This window comes from Cucurbita maxima, unplaced genomic scaffold, assembly GCF_002738345.1.
Source record: "Cucurbita maxima cultivar Rimu unplaced genomic scaffold, Cmax_1.0 Cma_Scf00007, whole genome shotgun sequence".
NCBI lineage: Eukaryota > Viridiplantae > Streptophyta > Magnoliopsida > Cucurbitales > Cucurbitaceae > Cucurbita > Cucurbita maxima.
Window position 1 is genome coordinate 1,815,491 of NW_019272023.1, and position 17,008 is coordinate 1,832,498.

Consider the following 17,008-nt stretch of genomic DNA (forward strand, 5'->3'; position numbering starts at 1 on the left):
AAAAAAAAAAAAAAAAAAAAAAAAAAAAAAAAAAAAAAAAAAAAAAAAAAAAAAAAACTGAAACAGCATGCATGAGCACAAATAAAAAAAAAAGAAAGAATATGAAAAGCGAAATGAAACCACGAAATATAGACACTTTCTTATCAACACCAACGGGTACTTATAATTTCTGTCTACCTTCAGGAGGTGGCCAAACTACTAGTTTCCATCCTTGGGGTGACTTGCTTATATATAATGAGTGGACGGGATTTTAAAACAGTTCAATTGGAGAACTTTCAATTCAAATCAGATGAGAGAGAAAGAGGGAACCTTCAACTTGTTTTCCATGCCCATGTCATTTTCATACCAGATGCAAAAATAAATGTTATGGATACAACAATTCATCACCTCCATAGAAATAGGAGAGGCTAGATGGTGGTGGCTGTGGCTGGCGGCGGAGGAGAAGGAGGTGGATGGGCTAGGCGGTGGAAGGAAGAGTAACAAAAGGAAAAAAAAGGTTTAAGGGGCTTTTGGAGAACACGTTCAATCTCATTCTCAAATGAAGTTGTTGAATTTGGCCGACTCCCAAAAGTACGACAAAAATTTAAACTGGAAAAGAGAATACAATTTGGTACTAAAAAGGCAGGTTGTACCTAGGAATAAAAATACAAGGTCATTGCAAAAAAAAAAAAAAAAAAAAAAGAAGGNCCAAATGCCTATGGAAGATAGTTCATTGTCCCCAAAACTCCATTTCTTTTCGGCAGAATGCTCCATAAGAAATTTTCTTGCTATATCAGACATCCTCTGTTCCTCTCTCTTGATAAAGAGCGTACTCTATCATATGGCGACACCAAAGTGTTGGTGCCAAAGAAATTTCAGACGTTGGCCAAAGATTTAATATTATTATTGTTTATTTTTGTAGCATCTTTGTGGTCTTAGTGTGGGCTTGGCCCTTTTCTAGTGGTTTGTTTTTTGAAGGATGAGAGGAGTCGATTAGACTGAAAAGGGAGTTTTCTGTCTGGCGATTTTGATACTTAAATGTCGCATAATAATTCATGTCAGTCTATGATGGAACCGGAGGTCTTATGCATGTTGAAAAAAACATATCTTGTGCACCTTGAGCAGAATTTTAGTCGAATCATTCTTCAGATGCAAAATATTTCCTTTTTCCTTGCACAATGATCCCATATTTGAGTGTAATTCATCTTTTAAGATTGGGTGGAGTAGAAGGCTAAGAATCTTTGAGGACCACAGATTATGAAGTCTGATGAATCAGAGCTGCTTCTTGAATATTGAGCACACCTTTGAAAAGGATAAGAATCTTCTCTCCTCCTCTGGATTATTGGAGATAAGCCTAAGAAAGTTGATCCATCCTCCTTTTTCTTTACCTTCTCGCACCTTAATGAACATTTTCTACTATGATGGTCGAGCTTATAAATTTCAGTATTATCTTTCTTTTTTATTCAAGATTTTTTCAAGTCTCTATTTTCATTCATTTAACTGAATATATTCTTTAACAGTACCAAGGGTCGGATGATTGTCCTCTGCCTTGAACATGTGCAAAACTCAGATACCGGTTCAATGACTTTTTGTTCAAAGGCAGGATTATCATCTCTACAAACCTCACCATTTCGTGAAATTGTTGGATATGCTACGGAACAGTTATCAAGCAGTAGTCTTTGTAGCAGTCCAGATGATGCAAGCTCTGATGGTATAAAACTTGAGGAAACAGAAGCATGGCAATTACGAGTAGTTTATTCAACTACCTTGCCTGGAATGGTTCTTGCCATCTGCCCTTATCTTGATCGTTATTTCTTGGCATCTGCTGGTAATGCTGTAAGTTGAAGTCTTTATACTACCTGTTATTGGCTTCTTGTAGATTCTTCATTTACGTCATTGAGATTTAAATTTCTCTTTATGTACATCATATGATTGTTCATTCTTCATCCTATCTACCGTTTTCAGTTTTATGTATGTGGTTTCCCAAGCGATAGTTTCCAAAGAGTGAAAAGGCTTGCAGTTGGGAGGACACGTTTTATGATAACATCTTTGACGGCTCATGTTACTAGAATTGCCGTCGGTGATTGTCGTGATGGTATTCTTTTCTTCTCTTATCAAGAGGTAACTAGTAATGGTAGTTTCTTTTTCATTCTCTCCTTTTATTTTATTTTAGAAAGCTTCGTCTTCTCGAAATTTCCCAGGTTTTATCGTATCATTTTTCTTCAAAATGAGAAAAAAAAAACCTTTGATTATTAGAACAAAACAAGAGTGGCAAAAAGCCTTCAAAAGCCACTGGTTGGTTCGGTACATGCTATTTCTATCGTGATTTATTGTAAATCATGCTAATAAATATTATCAGGTTTTATATGTCCTTTTTAGTATTTTCTCCAAAAATGATAAACTGGCTTTTGCAAATATTCTACAACAAGATTCGTCTTAAAGAATTCCAGTCGTTTGATCCTTTGTTAGCTTCTTTGTTTCTCTTAGGCTTCGGTTTCTTGTTTCTTTCTAAAAAAGTTATTCACCAGGTCTTATTACTCTTGACTTGGGCCCTTTCTTGTAGGATGGCTCTGTTTTTGCCCATATATTTCTTTCATTTTCCTCTCAATGAAAGTCAAGTTTTCTCATTAAAAAATGAAAAATCCAATCATACTACTAAGTCTGTTACTTAGTAAACCATAATCGTCACAAGTGATGGGAGCCAGATAAAGTAGAAATTGCTGTTGATAGAAAAGAAAATTACAGGATGCCAAGCTCTTTGACTGGTGTGGATTCTCCCACAAATCATTTCCCAAACTTTTCTTGCCTTTAACCCTCCTACGTTTTTTTATTTATTTGTAACTACTCTTACAAACAAACCTGGCATAGTGATCATTGAGGCAAGTGAGAAAGGTGAAAAAGGTTAAGGTACTGGAAAACAAGTTCAATCTCATGGTGGCCGACCACCTACCTAAGTTATTTAAATCGTTTGATTTTTCTGACAATGAAATATTATATAGTCAAATGTTTGTCTTATGAGATTAGTCAAGGTGCATATATGCTAGTTTAGGCACCAATGTATATCAAAATAAAAAGCTACTTCTCTAACATGCTTTAATGATGAGTATGCTTTTGTTTAAAAAGAAAGTATTCCTTAGTGCCCCAATAATATTTCTAACATTTTTTCCTACTAGTACTCCCGATATTCCCCTAAAACACACTTGTCGAAGGGGTGTAGTTGATCAATAATTTTACCCATATCAAATTAAAAAAATCAAGGACAGGAAAAAAAAGTAAGACGTTATTTTTTTACCTTCTTCTCCCCTATTTTCCCTCTGCCTTCTTAATTCAACAACTAATCTTAATCCGCTAAGTTTCAATTTGAACCCTCACAGACAACCAAGTACGGGACTGCTTACCCACCCTGAATATTGAGGCTAAATAACCCAGAAACCTAAAATGCATTGCACCAAAAATCCCATCAGCCCTCCCCATTTCTTTCCATCGACTTCCCTTCTCTTTGCTGGAAATTAGTTGACTTCTCCGACCAACCCAAGTCCTCCTGAACTATTGAACTGAAAAATCTGGTTATACCCACTTAAAACTCATACGTAGAATTTCTCGATCAGCTCCTAAAGATAACTGGGTAGGAAGGGAGTAGCCATTTTATGATGCTAAATATTTAGTTAGAAATTTTTCTTTAATGGTTGATGGGGTATTGTCATAGATTGAGCTGCACTGGTGCATCATTACCTTTACTTGTTGGATTGTAGGATGCTAAAAAGCTGGAGCAAATTTATTCTGATCCTTCACAGAGGCTAGTTGCTGATTGTACTCTTTTGGACGTTGACACTGCTGTTGTTTCGGATCGCAAGGGAAGCATTGCTATCTTATCATGTGCTGATCTTTTAGAAGGTAAATGTTAACTTTGCTTCAAGATTTTGGCAATATGACTGTTTTTCCGTATGACAGTGCTTAAAGGTCTGGAAAGTTGACTGTAGTTTTTACTGTATGGATGCTTAAATGTTGTCTTGGAGAGTTCAGTCTTTTCCTTTGATGTGAAAGAACTTGATGTAATTTCCTCCTTTCTAGCTCACCACAGGCGTTTAACATGATTATTTTACTAATTCTTCAGCAGACTTAGGAGTGAAAACAAAATCTTAACTAGGAATATGGGGCATGCAAATGCGAAATAATATTTTTTGACCAAATGGGCATTGCTCGGATGTGTGCCTGCAACTAGAACAGCCCAAAATTTCCAACACTACAAAACAAGAATGGAATGTTGTGCAACCCAAGCTCACCCATCGCTGACATATATTGTCCTCTTTGGGCTTTCCCTTTCAGGCTTCCCTAAAAGATTTTTAAAACGCGTTTACTAGGGAGAGGTTTCCACACCCTTATAATGAATTTTTCGTTCTCCTCCCCAACCGATGTGGGATCTCAATTTTGAGAAGAAAACATAGTGTTTTTACATCGCGAGGGTCTTTGATCTTAAGGGTGATTTTGAGGTTTAGGAGGGTACGAGTATCATGGTTTGTTGTGTAAATCTCCCGCGGATGAACGACGACGGAATAGTGCAAAATTGACGAGAATGGCTTCGGAAATCGTCAGCAACAGAAAGGGATGACCAGTAAATGAAGGAAGAGTGTCAACAAGAAGTATTTTATATGGAAGGGGATGAAGGCAAGCACTTCTGCAGTATGCATGTTGGGCTACATCTATCCATGTATGAAATATCTTTTGTTTTCAAAGGTTCACTTGAAAGAGTTTCCAAATAAAGTATAAAAAGAAAGATCAACGTCGTTGGAAAAACTTGGTGGTGAAGGACACTCTTTTTACAGGACCTTGAACAAGATTGATGGATGAAATTCTGCTAGAATTTTTGGGTGATTTGTTGTAAGTAGAGGGAGTGGGAAGGAGAGGGTTAGGCATTTGGTCTTTTAGTGGTATTTCAAGAGGGAAGGGTCCAAGTATCTCAAATGTCGTGGTTTATCCCGTAAGTTCTTTTATCTTTTATGATGCAATACATTTTGGTACTACGGATGAAGGCAGGGGGTTATACATTTGGTTAGTCAAAGTGGCATCTCAAGCGGGGAGGTCGAAGTACCTCAATGACTTGGCTTATCTTGTGAGTTTCATCTTTTGTATTGTAATACATTTTGGATCTATTTTGAATTCAATCAAGGATCTTTTCTTTAGGTTGTACAAATGTGTTCTTGAGTTCCAAGGAGTCTCATTTTTATTTGAGCTAGTGCAGTAGTCAAAGCATAAACCAGCATCACGATTGTTTTCAAATGACCATTCCTCAAAATAGTTTCCTCAATTGAATATCAGTCACAATCGCATTTCACCTTATCGTTCTCAAGAAGTAACTTCATGCATGTTTCCCTTCAAAAAGAAAAAAGGGAAAGAAAAGAAAGAAAAGAAAAGAAGGGTCTCAAGATGACGAATCATCAAGTGCTATCATTAGCCAAGAAAAAGTACTTATTAGGGAGGAGGCTGATCTGTTTCCCCCTTTTCCTATAAGATTGAGCTCCGAGATAGATTGAACATTGCATCATCCTCGGAGTGGCTATTATTACCCTCTGGACAAGTTTATCTTAACTAGCAAGACTTCAATTACCCTCTGGACAAGTTTATCTTAACTAGCAAGACTTCAATTGGGTTTTCTTTTCTTTAGAGGTGGATACTTTTTTTTATAAGAGACAATTTCATTGATGATTGAATTTTACAAAAAGGAGGCAATATCAATGATGTTTACAAAAGAACTTCCCAATTAACCATGAATGAGGTATAGTTATAGGAAGTAAAAATATTAGAAAGTTTATACCAAGATATAGCTTGGTAAACAACATAGTCAAAGAGTTTTGTATAAGTTTCATTTTCGCGAATACTTCTTGATTTCTTTCTTTCCACCGATTCCAAAAAAAAAAAAAAAAAAAACCATGATGAGGTTTCTCCATCATAGGACTCTTATATTCTTGAAGGAGTGGTACGTTAAGGTCACATCTAATAGATCCTTTACCTCTCTAGGAAATGTGAGATGCCATTCGAATATGTTCAGAATCGTCATCTTCTAAGCGTATGTGCATTGCATAAATAAGTGGCTTTGTAATTCGTTTCCTTTCTTGCATAAAGGATACCAATTACGAAATAGGGTCATGTAAGACTTTTTTCTTTTTTTTTTTTTTTTTTTTTTTTTTTTTTTTTTTTTTTTTTTTTTTTTTTNTTTTTTTTTTTTGAAGATTTTCACTTGTGCTAATGGCTTTATGTGCTATTTTCCAAAGAAGGAACTTCATCTTTTTAGGGTGATGTCCTTTCCAAATTGTCTTTGCTAGTGTGAGGTTTATTGTGTCTCTTTTTTCTCCTATGTCCATCATCAAGAATTCTGTAGAGAACACCTCGTCAGTGCTGGGGAGCCAAGTTGAGTCTGCTTCATTTGACAATACCATTGGGGCAAGGTGAAGGCTTAATCGGCCCATTTTATTGCTTCATTATGCTTTAGGTTTCTACCCCGCTTCAGGTCCCAAAATTTGTTAACATTCCATGTTTCTTTGATCGTGACTTTTTTGCTATGAGAGGTTATGTATAAAATTGGGTACCGCAGGGGCTAGCGTGGTGTCTTCAATCCATGAGTCAGTTTAGAAAGATGTGTTTCCTCCATCACCCACCCTTTGGCGAATTGTCGGTGATGAGGTTTGAGGTTTTGATGTTTCTCTATGTACTTCCATGGCCCCTTTGTAGAAGATGGAGGGGGTGAATTTTTGCATGATGTAGGATTATATTTATCCTTTATAAGTTTTCTCATGCGTTTTCTTCGTGATGATATCTCCGTACCCTTTTGCGAGGAGAGCTTTGTTCTTTTTTATCGAGAAAAGACTGAGTCCTCTCTTTTCTGCAGGTAGGTTTATAATATTCCATCGAACAAGGTGTGGGCCAACTTTCCACATTTAGTTCCTGAATAATCTTTCTATTTCCGAAGCCACTTTTTGTGGCATTTCGAATAGAGACATGTAGTAAGTGAGTAGGTTGGATAGTGTGGCTTGTAATAAGGTGAACCTTCCTCCTTTTGAAGTATAGCAGGATGACCAGGTTGACAATCTTCTTTCTATTTTTTCAATAATAGTCTTCCAGAAGAAAAAAGATTTGTGGTTTCCTTTTAGGGGTGATCTTAGATACGCATTCGGTCCATCACCCTTTTTACAACCATATTCTTATGGGACATGCATCTTCCAAATTGAAAAGAGGATTGTATCATCTGCGAATTGAGGTGGTTGATGCTTAAGCCTTCGTTGCCAACCTAAAAGCCTTTTATCTGCCCATCGTATTCTCCTTTTGTCAGTAGGCGACTAAGACAATCCATTACCATTATGAAAAGAAAAGGGGATAGTGGATCCCCTTGTCTAAGATCCCATGTGGCATAAATCTTTTCTCAGTCTTCTATTGATGATGATGGAGAATGTTGTGGATGAGGTGCATCCTTTTGTCCACCTCTCCCATTTTGAGCCCAAAGCCAACCACATGAATGTTGTCAAGGAAAGTCCAATCGACCTTATCGAATGCCTTTTTCAATTCAAGTTTGATGACTACATCTTTTTGTTTCTTTCTTTTCCATTCATCTACGAGTTCATTTGCCATGAGGGATGCATCGAGGATTTGTCGGCTCTCTACCTTTTTAAGATGTCCTGATAACACCCTTGCTATGATTTTATATAGTCCGGTTGTAAGGTTTATAGGGTGAAAATTTGCAACAATGCGAGCATCCAGTTTCTTTGAGCTCAGGCAAAAATGTATTTCGTTTAGGTTGTCATGGATAACTTCATTCTGAAATTTTTTTTTGGAACACTATTGATGTTGGCTCTCAGAAAGGTCCAACATTTAAAAAAACATTATGAGTTAAAATCATCTGGTCCTGGAGTTTTGTCGGAGCCCAGGTGCTAAATCGCCTTCCCCACTCTTCTTCTGTGAAAGCAACCTCGTGGGAGGCAACTTGTTGTTGATCAATAAGACTCCATTCAAGATCACGGGGAAATTCGGAGGGCATTGTCCTTTGTATATAAAAACTTGAAGGACAAATTCTGAGACAATTTCATCTTCATCTGCTAAGCCTTTGCCTTGTTGATAGAATTTTCATGATGGTTCTTTGTGACCATGATATGATGGGAAAATGAGGAGTTTATGTCACCCTTCTCTAGCCATCGTTTTTTACATTTTTGTCTGGTGTCTTTTCCACTAGATTTTTCATGTGCCCATCGAGAGATATTGAAGTCACCAACGAAAAGCCAATTCTACGCAGATAGGTCTTGTAATTCCTACTAGAAGTGAGGTCTTTCTTGAAATCTGCAAGGGCCATAGATTGCTGTTATCCAAAAACGGTAACTATCGGCCAATGTAATATGTGTATTAAGGTGTATAGGCCTTTGGTGGCTTTGAAAATGAACAGAGTTGGGTCATTCCACATAATTAAGATCCCCCGAAGTTCCTGAGGCATGTAGGGCTGACCAATCAATATGTCTAGCACTCCAAAGGGATTTAACTATTGAGCGATCAACATAATTCATTTTTGTTTCTTGAAGAATAACCATAGTGGGTTTGTATATGAGGAGGTAAGGTCTTGATAAGGGCTCTCTTTTGCTAATCTCCCAAACCTTTAACATTCCAAGAGATAATAATCATAAGGGGTGTTGACCATCCAGTTCTTACTTGCTCGATTTCTCATAATTGATGTTTGAAAGGAGGCCAACAATCTCTCTAGTTAGTCTACTCTGTTTCTTGGTTGTAGTGGGCTTCTTTTTCCAGATGGGATAGCCATGATGCACATGTGGTGTTCTTTTAGCCATGGTGCCAAGATTTGGATGGCCATTGTTGGTGTGAGTGTCACCGGTACTGGGGTGACCTCTTCTACTTTTGTTTCATTCTGTTTTTCCTGAAAAAGAGTGTCAAGCTCTGAATCCGCAAGAATAATCTCTAGGGACGGGAGAGAGAGGTTGGCCATACCCACGGTGGGAGATGGTGGGGCTGTGGAGAGGGGTAGAGGGCTAGATGCAAATTCATTGTCAGATTCTTGGTGAGAGCCAATATGGACGAGGAATGGATTTCATATAGTATATAATTTCTTTTTTCAATTACTGCTGAGTATTACCCACTATAGCTGGTTAACATGATTGCAACACTATTCTGTAGGAGTTTAAAGTTAATTGGTAGTTACCATTTTAGCATTGTTAACTCAAAGACTTTACGTCATCTGTATATTGGCCAATTGATTCATACGCAGAATAGTAAATTTCCTTTACCAATTTCTGTTTCACCCGAACTTCACTTGTATTTATTCCTTGTGGCTAAATAGAAAATGGTGCGTGCTTTTTATCTCTTGCATTTTTGCATTGTGGCTAAATTGAGAATGGTGTTTACTTTTTATTTTCTATTGCCAGATAATGCAAGCCCAGAATGCAACTTAACGCTGAACTGTGCGTATTACATGGGTGAAATTGCCATGACCTTGAGGAAAGTATGTTGTTGCCCTATGCGAGATATTACATGAAAATTCTAGTGATATTCTATTTGAATAGGTTTCAGAATATTTCGTTATTGCATAATACTTTTATAAAAAGGTCAAAGCAAGTGGATGTGGATCTTAGTGAAACTTTATTTTTATAGGATTATCTTGCATTTAATTCATAATTCAATTGAAAGCAGGAAAAACTAAAAAATTTCAAGATTTCTAAGTTTTCCCATTGTCATCTATGATGAGATTCTAACATTTTAAGTTTAGTGCGGGGGGATTGTTATCATGATTTCACGTGGAAGAAACTTGTTTTACATGACATGCCTGGAAAATTACTTTTTCCTTGGTGATATCCATCGTTCAGTTTATAGCAGCTGCCCTCAATCATTTTTTCTCCTTTGCATTCTTACTTGTAGGGTTCATTTTCATACAAACTTCCAGCTGATGATTTGTTGAGAGGTTGTACTGTCCCTGGCTCTGACTTTGATTCATCACACAACACTATCATTGCCAGTACATTATTAGGGAGCATTGTAATCTTCACTCCTCTATCGAGGTACATGTTCTGATCATACCGTTGATGCTTTCATGTTCCATTCACCTTCCTTGAATGAAAGTGCAGACTTGCATAGGTTTTACTGCATTATTTTTATCTATCGAATGTCAATTTCTCTTTAAAAAAAAGGGGACGTTTTTGTTCCATCTTTCAACGCCGTCAGCTATCTCAATTTTAGCTTACGTACTGTTAGACAATTATGGTAGCTTTGGGGCGGAAAGATGGTTAGAAGGGAATGTTTGGGGTGGTACACACACAAGATATAGTGTAAGCTGAATGTGTACATAGATAGGAGGAAGTTATGGTGGCGGTGGCTGCTTGGGGTGAGGTGGGGGAAGGCAGATTCTGATTTGGGGATCCTCTTTTGTATTCTGCTCATGGCGTTCAAACTTTTGTGGGCTGCTTATTTCGAGACATCGATTTATAATATTTACCTAACGGTTTCTTGTATCTGAAATAACGAGTTGTAGATTAACTTGAAGAAATGCATATTTTCTCTACCAAATAGTCACTATTTAGGTTGTGAATGGCAGCATTTTTTAGAAAAATTACTCAAAATTTTAGTTTGTTACCTCTGCCTTAACATTTGATTTATGAAACGAGGTTTCAACTGGGGAGATCCATAGAAATGAGGTTTTGAGCATAAAATCAAGTAATACACCACATTCGCACAATCAAGCTTGAGAAATTATTTACTCTAGAGGGAGATGTATCTGGATTGGATTGGTTGGGTGATAAGCCAATTAGGTAAGCCTTCTAAATATTTTGGGAAATAATTGAGTGGAGGGCAAAAGACGGAGTACATTCAAGCAAAAGATGTTTGCCCCAGTAGGATCACTTGAATAATGGTGGTAGGATACTACATCTTTGGTAGGGAACTCATTCTAGTTTCTACCCATTAATCTTCTTCCTTTTTCTTTTATTTATTTATTTATGAATTTTTTCGGGGGGATGGATGTTCCTCTGTTTTGTTCTCCATTTTCTTTCTTGCTTAGTAAACATATCTTAACTGATAATATTTTATATCGTGCACCTGGTGATATGAGTCACAAGGTTCTTCCGGTGTGTCTTTTTTTCATGCTTTCATCTAACATTTATTATCAACTTCAATGAATATTATGTGGGTTTTGGTCCTTCCATCAATATTATGTGGGTGTATCTCAATGAATGCCTATTCATTCTGGTTTTTCAGGGATGAGTATGAACTTTTGGAAGCTGTCCAAGCTAAACTTGCAGTTCATCCACTAACTTGCCCAATTCTGGGGAATGATCATAATGAGTATCGTAGTCGTGAAAATCCGGTAAGAGATGGATGTTTTGTTTATTTTATTTTTTCCGTAGTGCCATGCTATTATCAATGAGACTTAATAGTCTAGTACTCCAGTCACGTGTTTGGGTCCGTTACTTGCGTTTTTAGTGATTTCTGTCAAGATTGTGATGATATCTGTGTTGGAAACCAAATATATTTGAACTCTTTGTGATTAATATACATTTGTCTCTTTTAAGAAAAAACTCCTTTTAGTTTCATTTATTTTATGTGAAGGGGAAAATCTGTTTGACCCACTATTTTATATCCGTTGATTTATTGTTTAGAATTTTGGTCATTCTTTAAGTAATAGTATAAGAGGCTGTGAGATGTAGGCATATCACGAGGAATTTGTGGGGCCTACCTATGGCCCAATTTAGATTCAAGGAACGAGTTGGTTATCTTGTATATGAAAGGTTGTGGAAAACTATATGCGAGTATGTGCGAGTTAAAGAGACTGAGGTGTAGACATGTTAGGAGGGATTTGTAGTACCCGCCTGCCTGTCTGTCTACCCATGTTAAGATAATTGTTTTCGGAATGAGTTGGTTATTCTGTATGTTGTTATGGTGAGAGAGAGCACATCTTTTGGCTAGTACCGAGTCTTTCTGTAATTGGCTCGACAAAAATTGATGCACAAAATCATACAATATTCATTGGGTTTTATGTGTTTCTGTTGTCTTAAGACTCCTGTTCTTATTATAAATCTTATGCCTTCGCTATCTTATAGCTTTCCCCCCCCTTCTTCTAATGAAATTGCTTGCTTCTGGGGTTGTTTGTTTTGATTTTTCAGATTGGAGTACCGAAAATACTCGATGGTGATATACTGACTCAGTTCTTGGAACTTACAAGCATGCAACAGGAATCGGTATTATCGTCATCTGTTGGCTCTGCAAAGCCGAGCTCAAAGTCGAAGCCTGTATCCATCCCCATCAATCAGGTCGTGCAACTCCTTGAAAGAATTCATTATGCCCTCAATTAGTAATAACTCATTTGACTTTCCATGTCACAAAGCTTTGGAATTGGAATACATGATCGCAAAAGCTTATATGGGTCTATGCCTTCGGTGCCTCCACACACTATTCTGTACTTATTGAGGGGGTGGCAACACACACAACTACGATGTTATTTTACAGACTGCTCAGTGTAACTGTTGTTATATCTTAAAACGCTGGCAACTCCTCAAAGTTGCATTTCTTACCCTCTAAAGAGCAGAGCGGTAGCTGTACAGGTGAATAAATGTGTTTTTTTCTTCCCTATTGATGCTGCCTATTATACAATTTTTACTGTAGTATCTACAAATATATACTGTTATCAACTGAAAGTGGAGATAAATAGAGAGAAAAAGGGTGGCTAGTAAAGCAAAATCTCTGTACATTAGCTAAGCGATGGGCTACTACTTTAGTTGCCTCGTTTCAGGGTTTTAATGGACTCATTTTCCTTCATAATTGTGCTAGCTTCATTTTGTAGCCGTGAGTATTTTAAGTGATTTCTGGTCAATCTAAAATATTTTAAATGTAATGTTTTTTTTTTTACGATTTCAAAATTATTTTTGGAAATAAACATTAATCATACAAGAATACTTTTGAAGAAATCAGAATGTTTCTTTTTTACAATGTGGAACCGTATATTAAAATATTTTATAATTAAATACTCTCACAAAAGTAATTATAATTATTTTTAAAAAAAATCACTCCTAAAATCAGTCTCGAACTTTACTCATATAGCGATCCAAATGGTTGTGTGAAAATGAATTTTAATAAATCATTTTCTCTAAAATTACTACTACAATCAATTTCAAATATCCATTAAATAAATAATAAGAATATTAGAGAACATTTAAAAATGGTAAATATATTTATACCTGTATTTTCGGTCAAGCATAATCGTCCATCTCCATCCGACAAATGATCGTAAAACAGTCCCCACAAAGAATCGATAGACCCGCGAAGTATAAAATCAAGGCCGAGAGAAATTTCTCAACGTTTGAGGGCGTTCGAGGCAGAGAAGGCTGAAGCCCAAGGAGGATCGAAGAATTTTGTTCTTCCAGATTGAATAGTAGGGGCTCCATTTGATTTCTCTCAGGTTTTCGATTTCTTCTTCTCCAACCTCCCCCTTCTTTTTTTTGCTTACTTTTTGTATCTGTCAATATTTTCTCTAACGTAGATTGGATGAAAACGAGTTCTGGTTCAAGCAATGCGGATGTTATAGTTGAAGTATGCACGAGTTTTTTTTTTTTTTTTTTAATCTTTTAATGCCGAATTTTGTTTGCTATCCATTTGATCACGTTCCAAGAACAGTTGACGTGAAAAGGCTGCAACCATGTCCGAGTTTTTCTATTTGTCGTCATCGCACTATGAGAATTGATCTTTCCTTGAGATCCGTTTGTTTCGCTGTATGGCAGCATGCAAACATTTTGATTTCTCCGAAGTAGATCTCTTTTGTTCTGCAGAAATATTGGAGCAGATGATCGAAGGAAAAGTTTAGTATTACTTTTGATAAATTTTCTTGGGCTGTTTATTGTCGATCGAAGGTAAAGTTGTGTTCGAGTATTACTTTTGATAAAATTTCTTAGGCTGTTTATGGTTGATCACAAATATATATTTAGTGGATATCATGTTTGGTAATGAATGATCGCCCCTCTGACTATTTATTTTGAGTGGTAGCTTGCTGATTGATGTGTTACAAATCTAGAATTATATATGCATCTTAATGTTCTGCACTTCTATTTGTTGTTTATAAACACCCATGATTTGTTTTAATTTCCCTGTTGTTGTTGTAGGAAATTGAGAATGAGAGGTAGAAGTTACAGTCCATCACCACCAAGGATTTATGGCAGGAGACATCGTAGCCCTAGTCCAAGGGATTGTGGAGGTCGTAGTACGTATCTGCCAACAAGTCTTTTGGTTAGGAACCTAAGGCACGACTGCAGGTTTGCTACTGCAATTTATATTTCATGGCTATTTCACCCGTTGCGTCTTTTATACATACAATTATGTCTTGGTTCTTCGTTTCTCATCACATTTATTACATGCATGCTAAGGACAATGCTAGGATATGCTGTATGTGGTACTTAAATTATATATTTGTTGAAGTACAAAGAAATGGTATCTTTTGCAAGTAAAAATGTTCTCTGGTTGATTAATTTTTCTGCTTGCATCTAGTTTTATTTATTTATTTGTTTTTATTGTTATTATTTGAAGGAAGGAGATCTTGCAAGTTCGAAGATCATAATTTATTTTCTTTTGTAAAGTGTTTTATATTGTATATTACTTGGGTGGTTGTCTTTTGTATTTTCAAATTGAGAAAAAAAACCACTTCCGTTAAGAAAAGGAACAAAGGAATAAAGGAAAATGTGTTTGCTTTTGTTCTGCATTGAGCTGGTATATGTCTTCATTTGCACTTGTTTTGCAGGCCAGAGGACCTACGTGGATTATTTGGGCGGTTTGGTCCGCTTAAGGACATTTACTTGCCACGAGATTATTATTCTGGGTAGGCATACTTTTGAAGATTGTTCTTTTGCTTTGTATGTATGGACTTTTTTTCCCGTATGTTTAACTCATTTTAGTCCCTTAATTTTGTACGCATATGATCTATATATTTGTGAATATATTTTCTGGATGGTTATTTCTATTGATTGCTTAATGATGTGGAATTGGTTCCTCTGTTTTCGATTATTTGGTTTTCCAATAACATACAATCCATTTATGGAGTTTGGTTGTTTTTAATAAAGTGTTGAAGAGAACCAATGAATTAATAAGAGTATCTTGTGGAAGACAAGAAGCAAGTAATTTGTTTATTGTGTTGAAGACATTCCAGTAAGTTCTGGTGACTTAATGTGTGCATGAAGATTTGGTGGAAGTTGGGTTTGAATACATTGAGAAGTTCAAGTCTTGAAGAATTTCATCTCAATTTTTTCTTGTAGAACAGAAATGAGGGATTGAGACTTTGTCTGGGTTTTCTTTTGAATGTGATTGAGTGTTGAACTTACCATGAAAAAACGGACCAAATAAAAGGTTTTTCCACTTTAGGTATCTTGAGTTTCCATTTCTTGGAGAAAAATCCAGCCTGAGGTTTGATTCCATCAACATTGAAGTGAATTACTTGAGTAAATTGACTTCAGCCATTTGACACCCATCATCGTGTATACTTTTAGGGGAAAGAAAAGTTGTATGCTTGATTCAAAATTGCCTCTGGCGTGGTGTACTTTATCCTTGGCCTTCTCTTTTTTGTCTCCTTTTTTTGTTATGTGAAAAGTTTCTGGCTGATAGCAGCAATTACTCAGCTGATGCACCATTACAGTCTGTTTTCTTTTTCTTATCAATCTATTGTCCATCTTTTGGGAAATCCTTTATTAATTGTAAATATCAATACTCATTAGTATTGTTCATGCATAAAATTGTTATCAGGGGTCGGTCCTACAGTTACAAGCGTTCCCCCCTGCGATATTCACAATCACCGCACTCTGGTCGAAAAAATTCACATAGTCCAGAGTATTATCCCCCTAGACGATACTCAAGGTAGGCGGTCATAATTTGTACTTTTTTTCCCATTATGATTATTGAATCACTAGGAGGAGGAGAGGGCAAGGGTGGTTTATTCTAATCTCATTTTATGTGAAATAGGTCAATCTCTCCAAGGGGACGGAGGTACAGGGAGCAATCCTACTCAAGGTCACCATATGATTCAAGGGGCTTAAGTTACAGCCGGAGCAGGAGTCGTAGCTATAGCCGAAGCTATTCTAGGTGAGTAAAAAATATTTCAAGTTTTAAGAAGCCCGCTAATTTTTCTAAAAACCCAGAAACTAATGATGTTAAAAATGCTTGGAATTTGGATTAGGGAGGCCTGTATATGATTTAGAAAATGCTTGCTCAGATTAACTGGTTTTATGGTTATATGTCCCACGTTAGTTGGGGAGGAGGAGGACAATATCTGCTAGTGGTGAATTTGGGTCGTTACAATGCTCTTGTTTAAATTTCTGAACCTTGTGGTTCTTGTCTCGTGTAACATGAAACTTAGGGATTTTGAAAAATGATGGTAGAAACTAAAGTTCTTAAATATGTTCTAGTCCCTGTATTTTTTGAAGTCAACCCTTCAATTTAGCCCCACTCTTATTAACTTTTTTTCTTTTAAAGTTTGAGTTTGAACCTCTTTCCTTTTTTTCTTAAATATATTTTTTAAGGATTAAGTCTTTGTTTTGGTGGTTGTCCATTTAAGACAAGTTTGAAACCCCGAGACCCGAGAGAGGTCTCGGATGTGACTGAAGTCTAAAATAAGTCTCCTTTGGTATTCATTGATCATCATAAAATATCCATGTCCCCTCGCTGTTACTAGGTCTCGACCCCATAAGTTTAGGTTTTCCCGATGGCGCGTCGGGTAATTGTGAATTTATACATTAAAAAATGCAAATTCAAAATGCCGACCCGTGAAACAACCTATCCCATCTTGGGATAAAAAATTAATCGACATTTTTGTTACACGGTAGAGAAGACATGAAATTGTGATATGAAAAAACATTTTAGCTTACTATAAAATGTTCACTTTCTTTTCATACATCTTTTATATTTTTCACCGGACATTTTCATAAAATTTATAAATCGAAATGTCCAAATATTTTAAACCCGGGTCCCATTAGCTCAAAAGATGTTTTTTTTTTCTTTTTTTTTTTTTTTTTTTTTTTTT

General features: G+C 36.4%; 2 protein-coding genes across 2 annotated transcripts in view; both read left to right on the forward strand.

Moving 5' to 3' along the window:
• Positions 1-12,644, forward strand: part of LOC111481558 (splicing factor 3B subunit 3) — a 19,163-nt gene extending 6,519 nt beyond the window's left edge. The window contains exons 9-15 of the mRNA XM_023127040.1: positions 1,500-1,815; positions 1,945-2,100; positions 3,732-3,873; positions 9,393-9,469; positions 9,883-10,022; positions 11,215-11,323; positions 12,120-12,644. Of these exons, the coding sequence (XP_022982808.1) occupies positions 1,500-1,815; positions 1,945-2,100; positions 3,732-3,873; positions 9,393-9,469; positions 9,883-10,022; positions 11,215-11,323; positions 12,120-12,308 (1,129 nt within the window). The 3' untranslated portion in view covers positions 12,309-12,644. The remainder of the gene's footprint in view (positions 1-1,499; positions 1,816-1,944; positions 2,101-3,731; positions 3,874-9,392; positions 9,470-9,882; positions 10,023-11,214; positions 11,324-12,119) is intronic.
• A 1,116-nt stretch (positions 12,645-13,760) lies between these two features.
• On the forward strand, positions 13,761-15,850 carry LOC111481983 (serine/arginine-rich SC35-like splicing factor SCL33). Its single transcript, XM_023127609.1, has 4 exons — positions 13,761-13,859; positions 14,109-14,258; positions 14,741-14,818; positions 15,736-15,850. Exons 2-4 carry the CDS (start codon positions 14,119-14,121, stop codon positions 15,848-15,850), a joined length of 333 nt encoding a protein of 110 aa, XP_022983377.1. The 5' UTR covers positions 13,761-13,859; positions 14,109-14,118.
• The last annotated feature ends 1,158 nt before the right edge of the window (positions 15,851-17,008 follow it).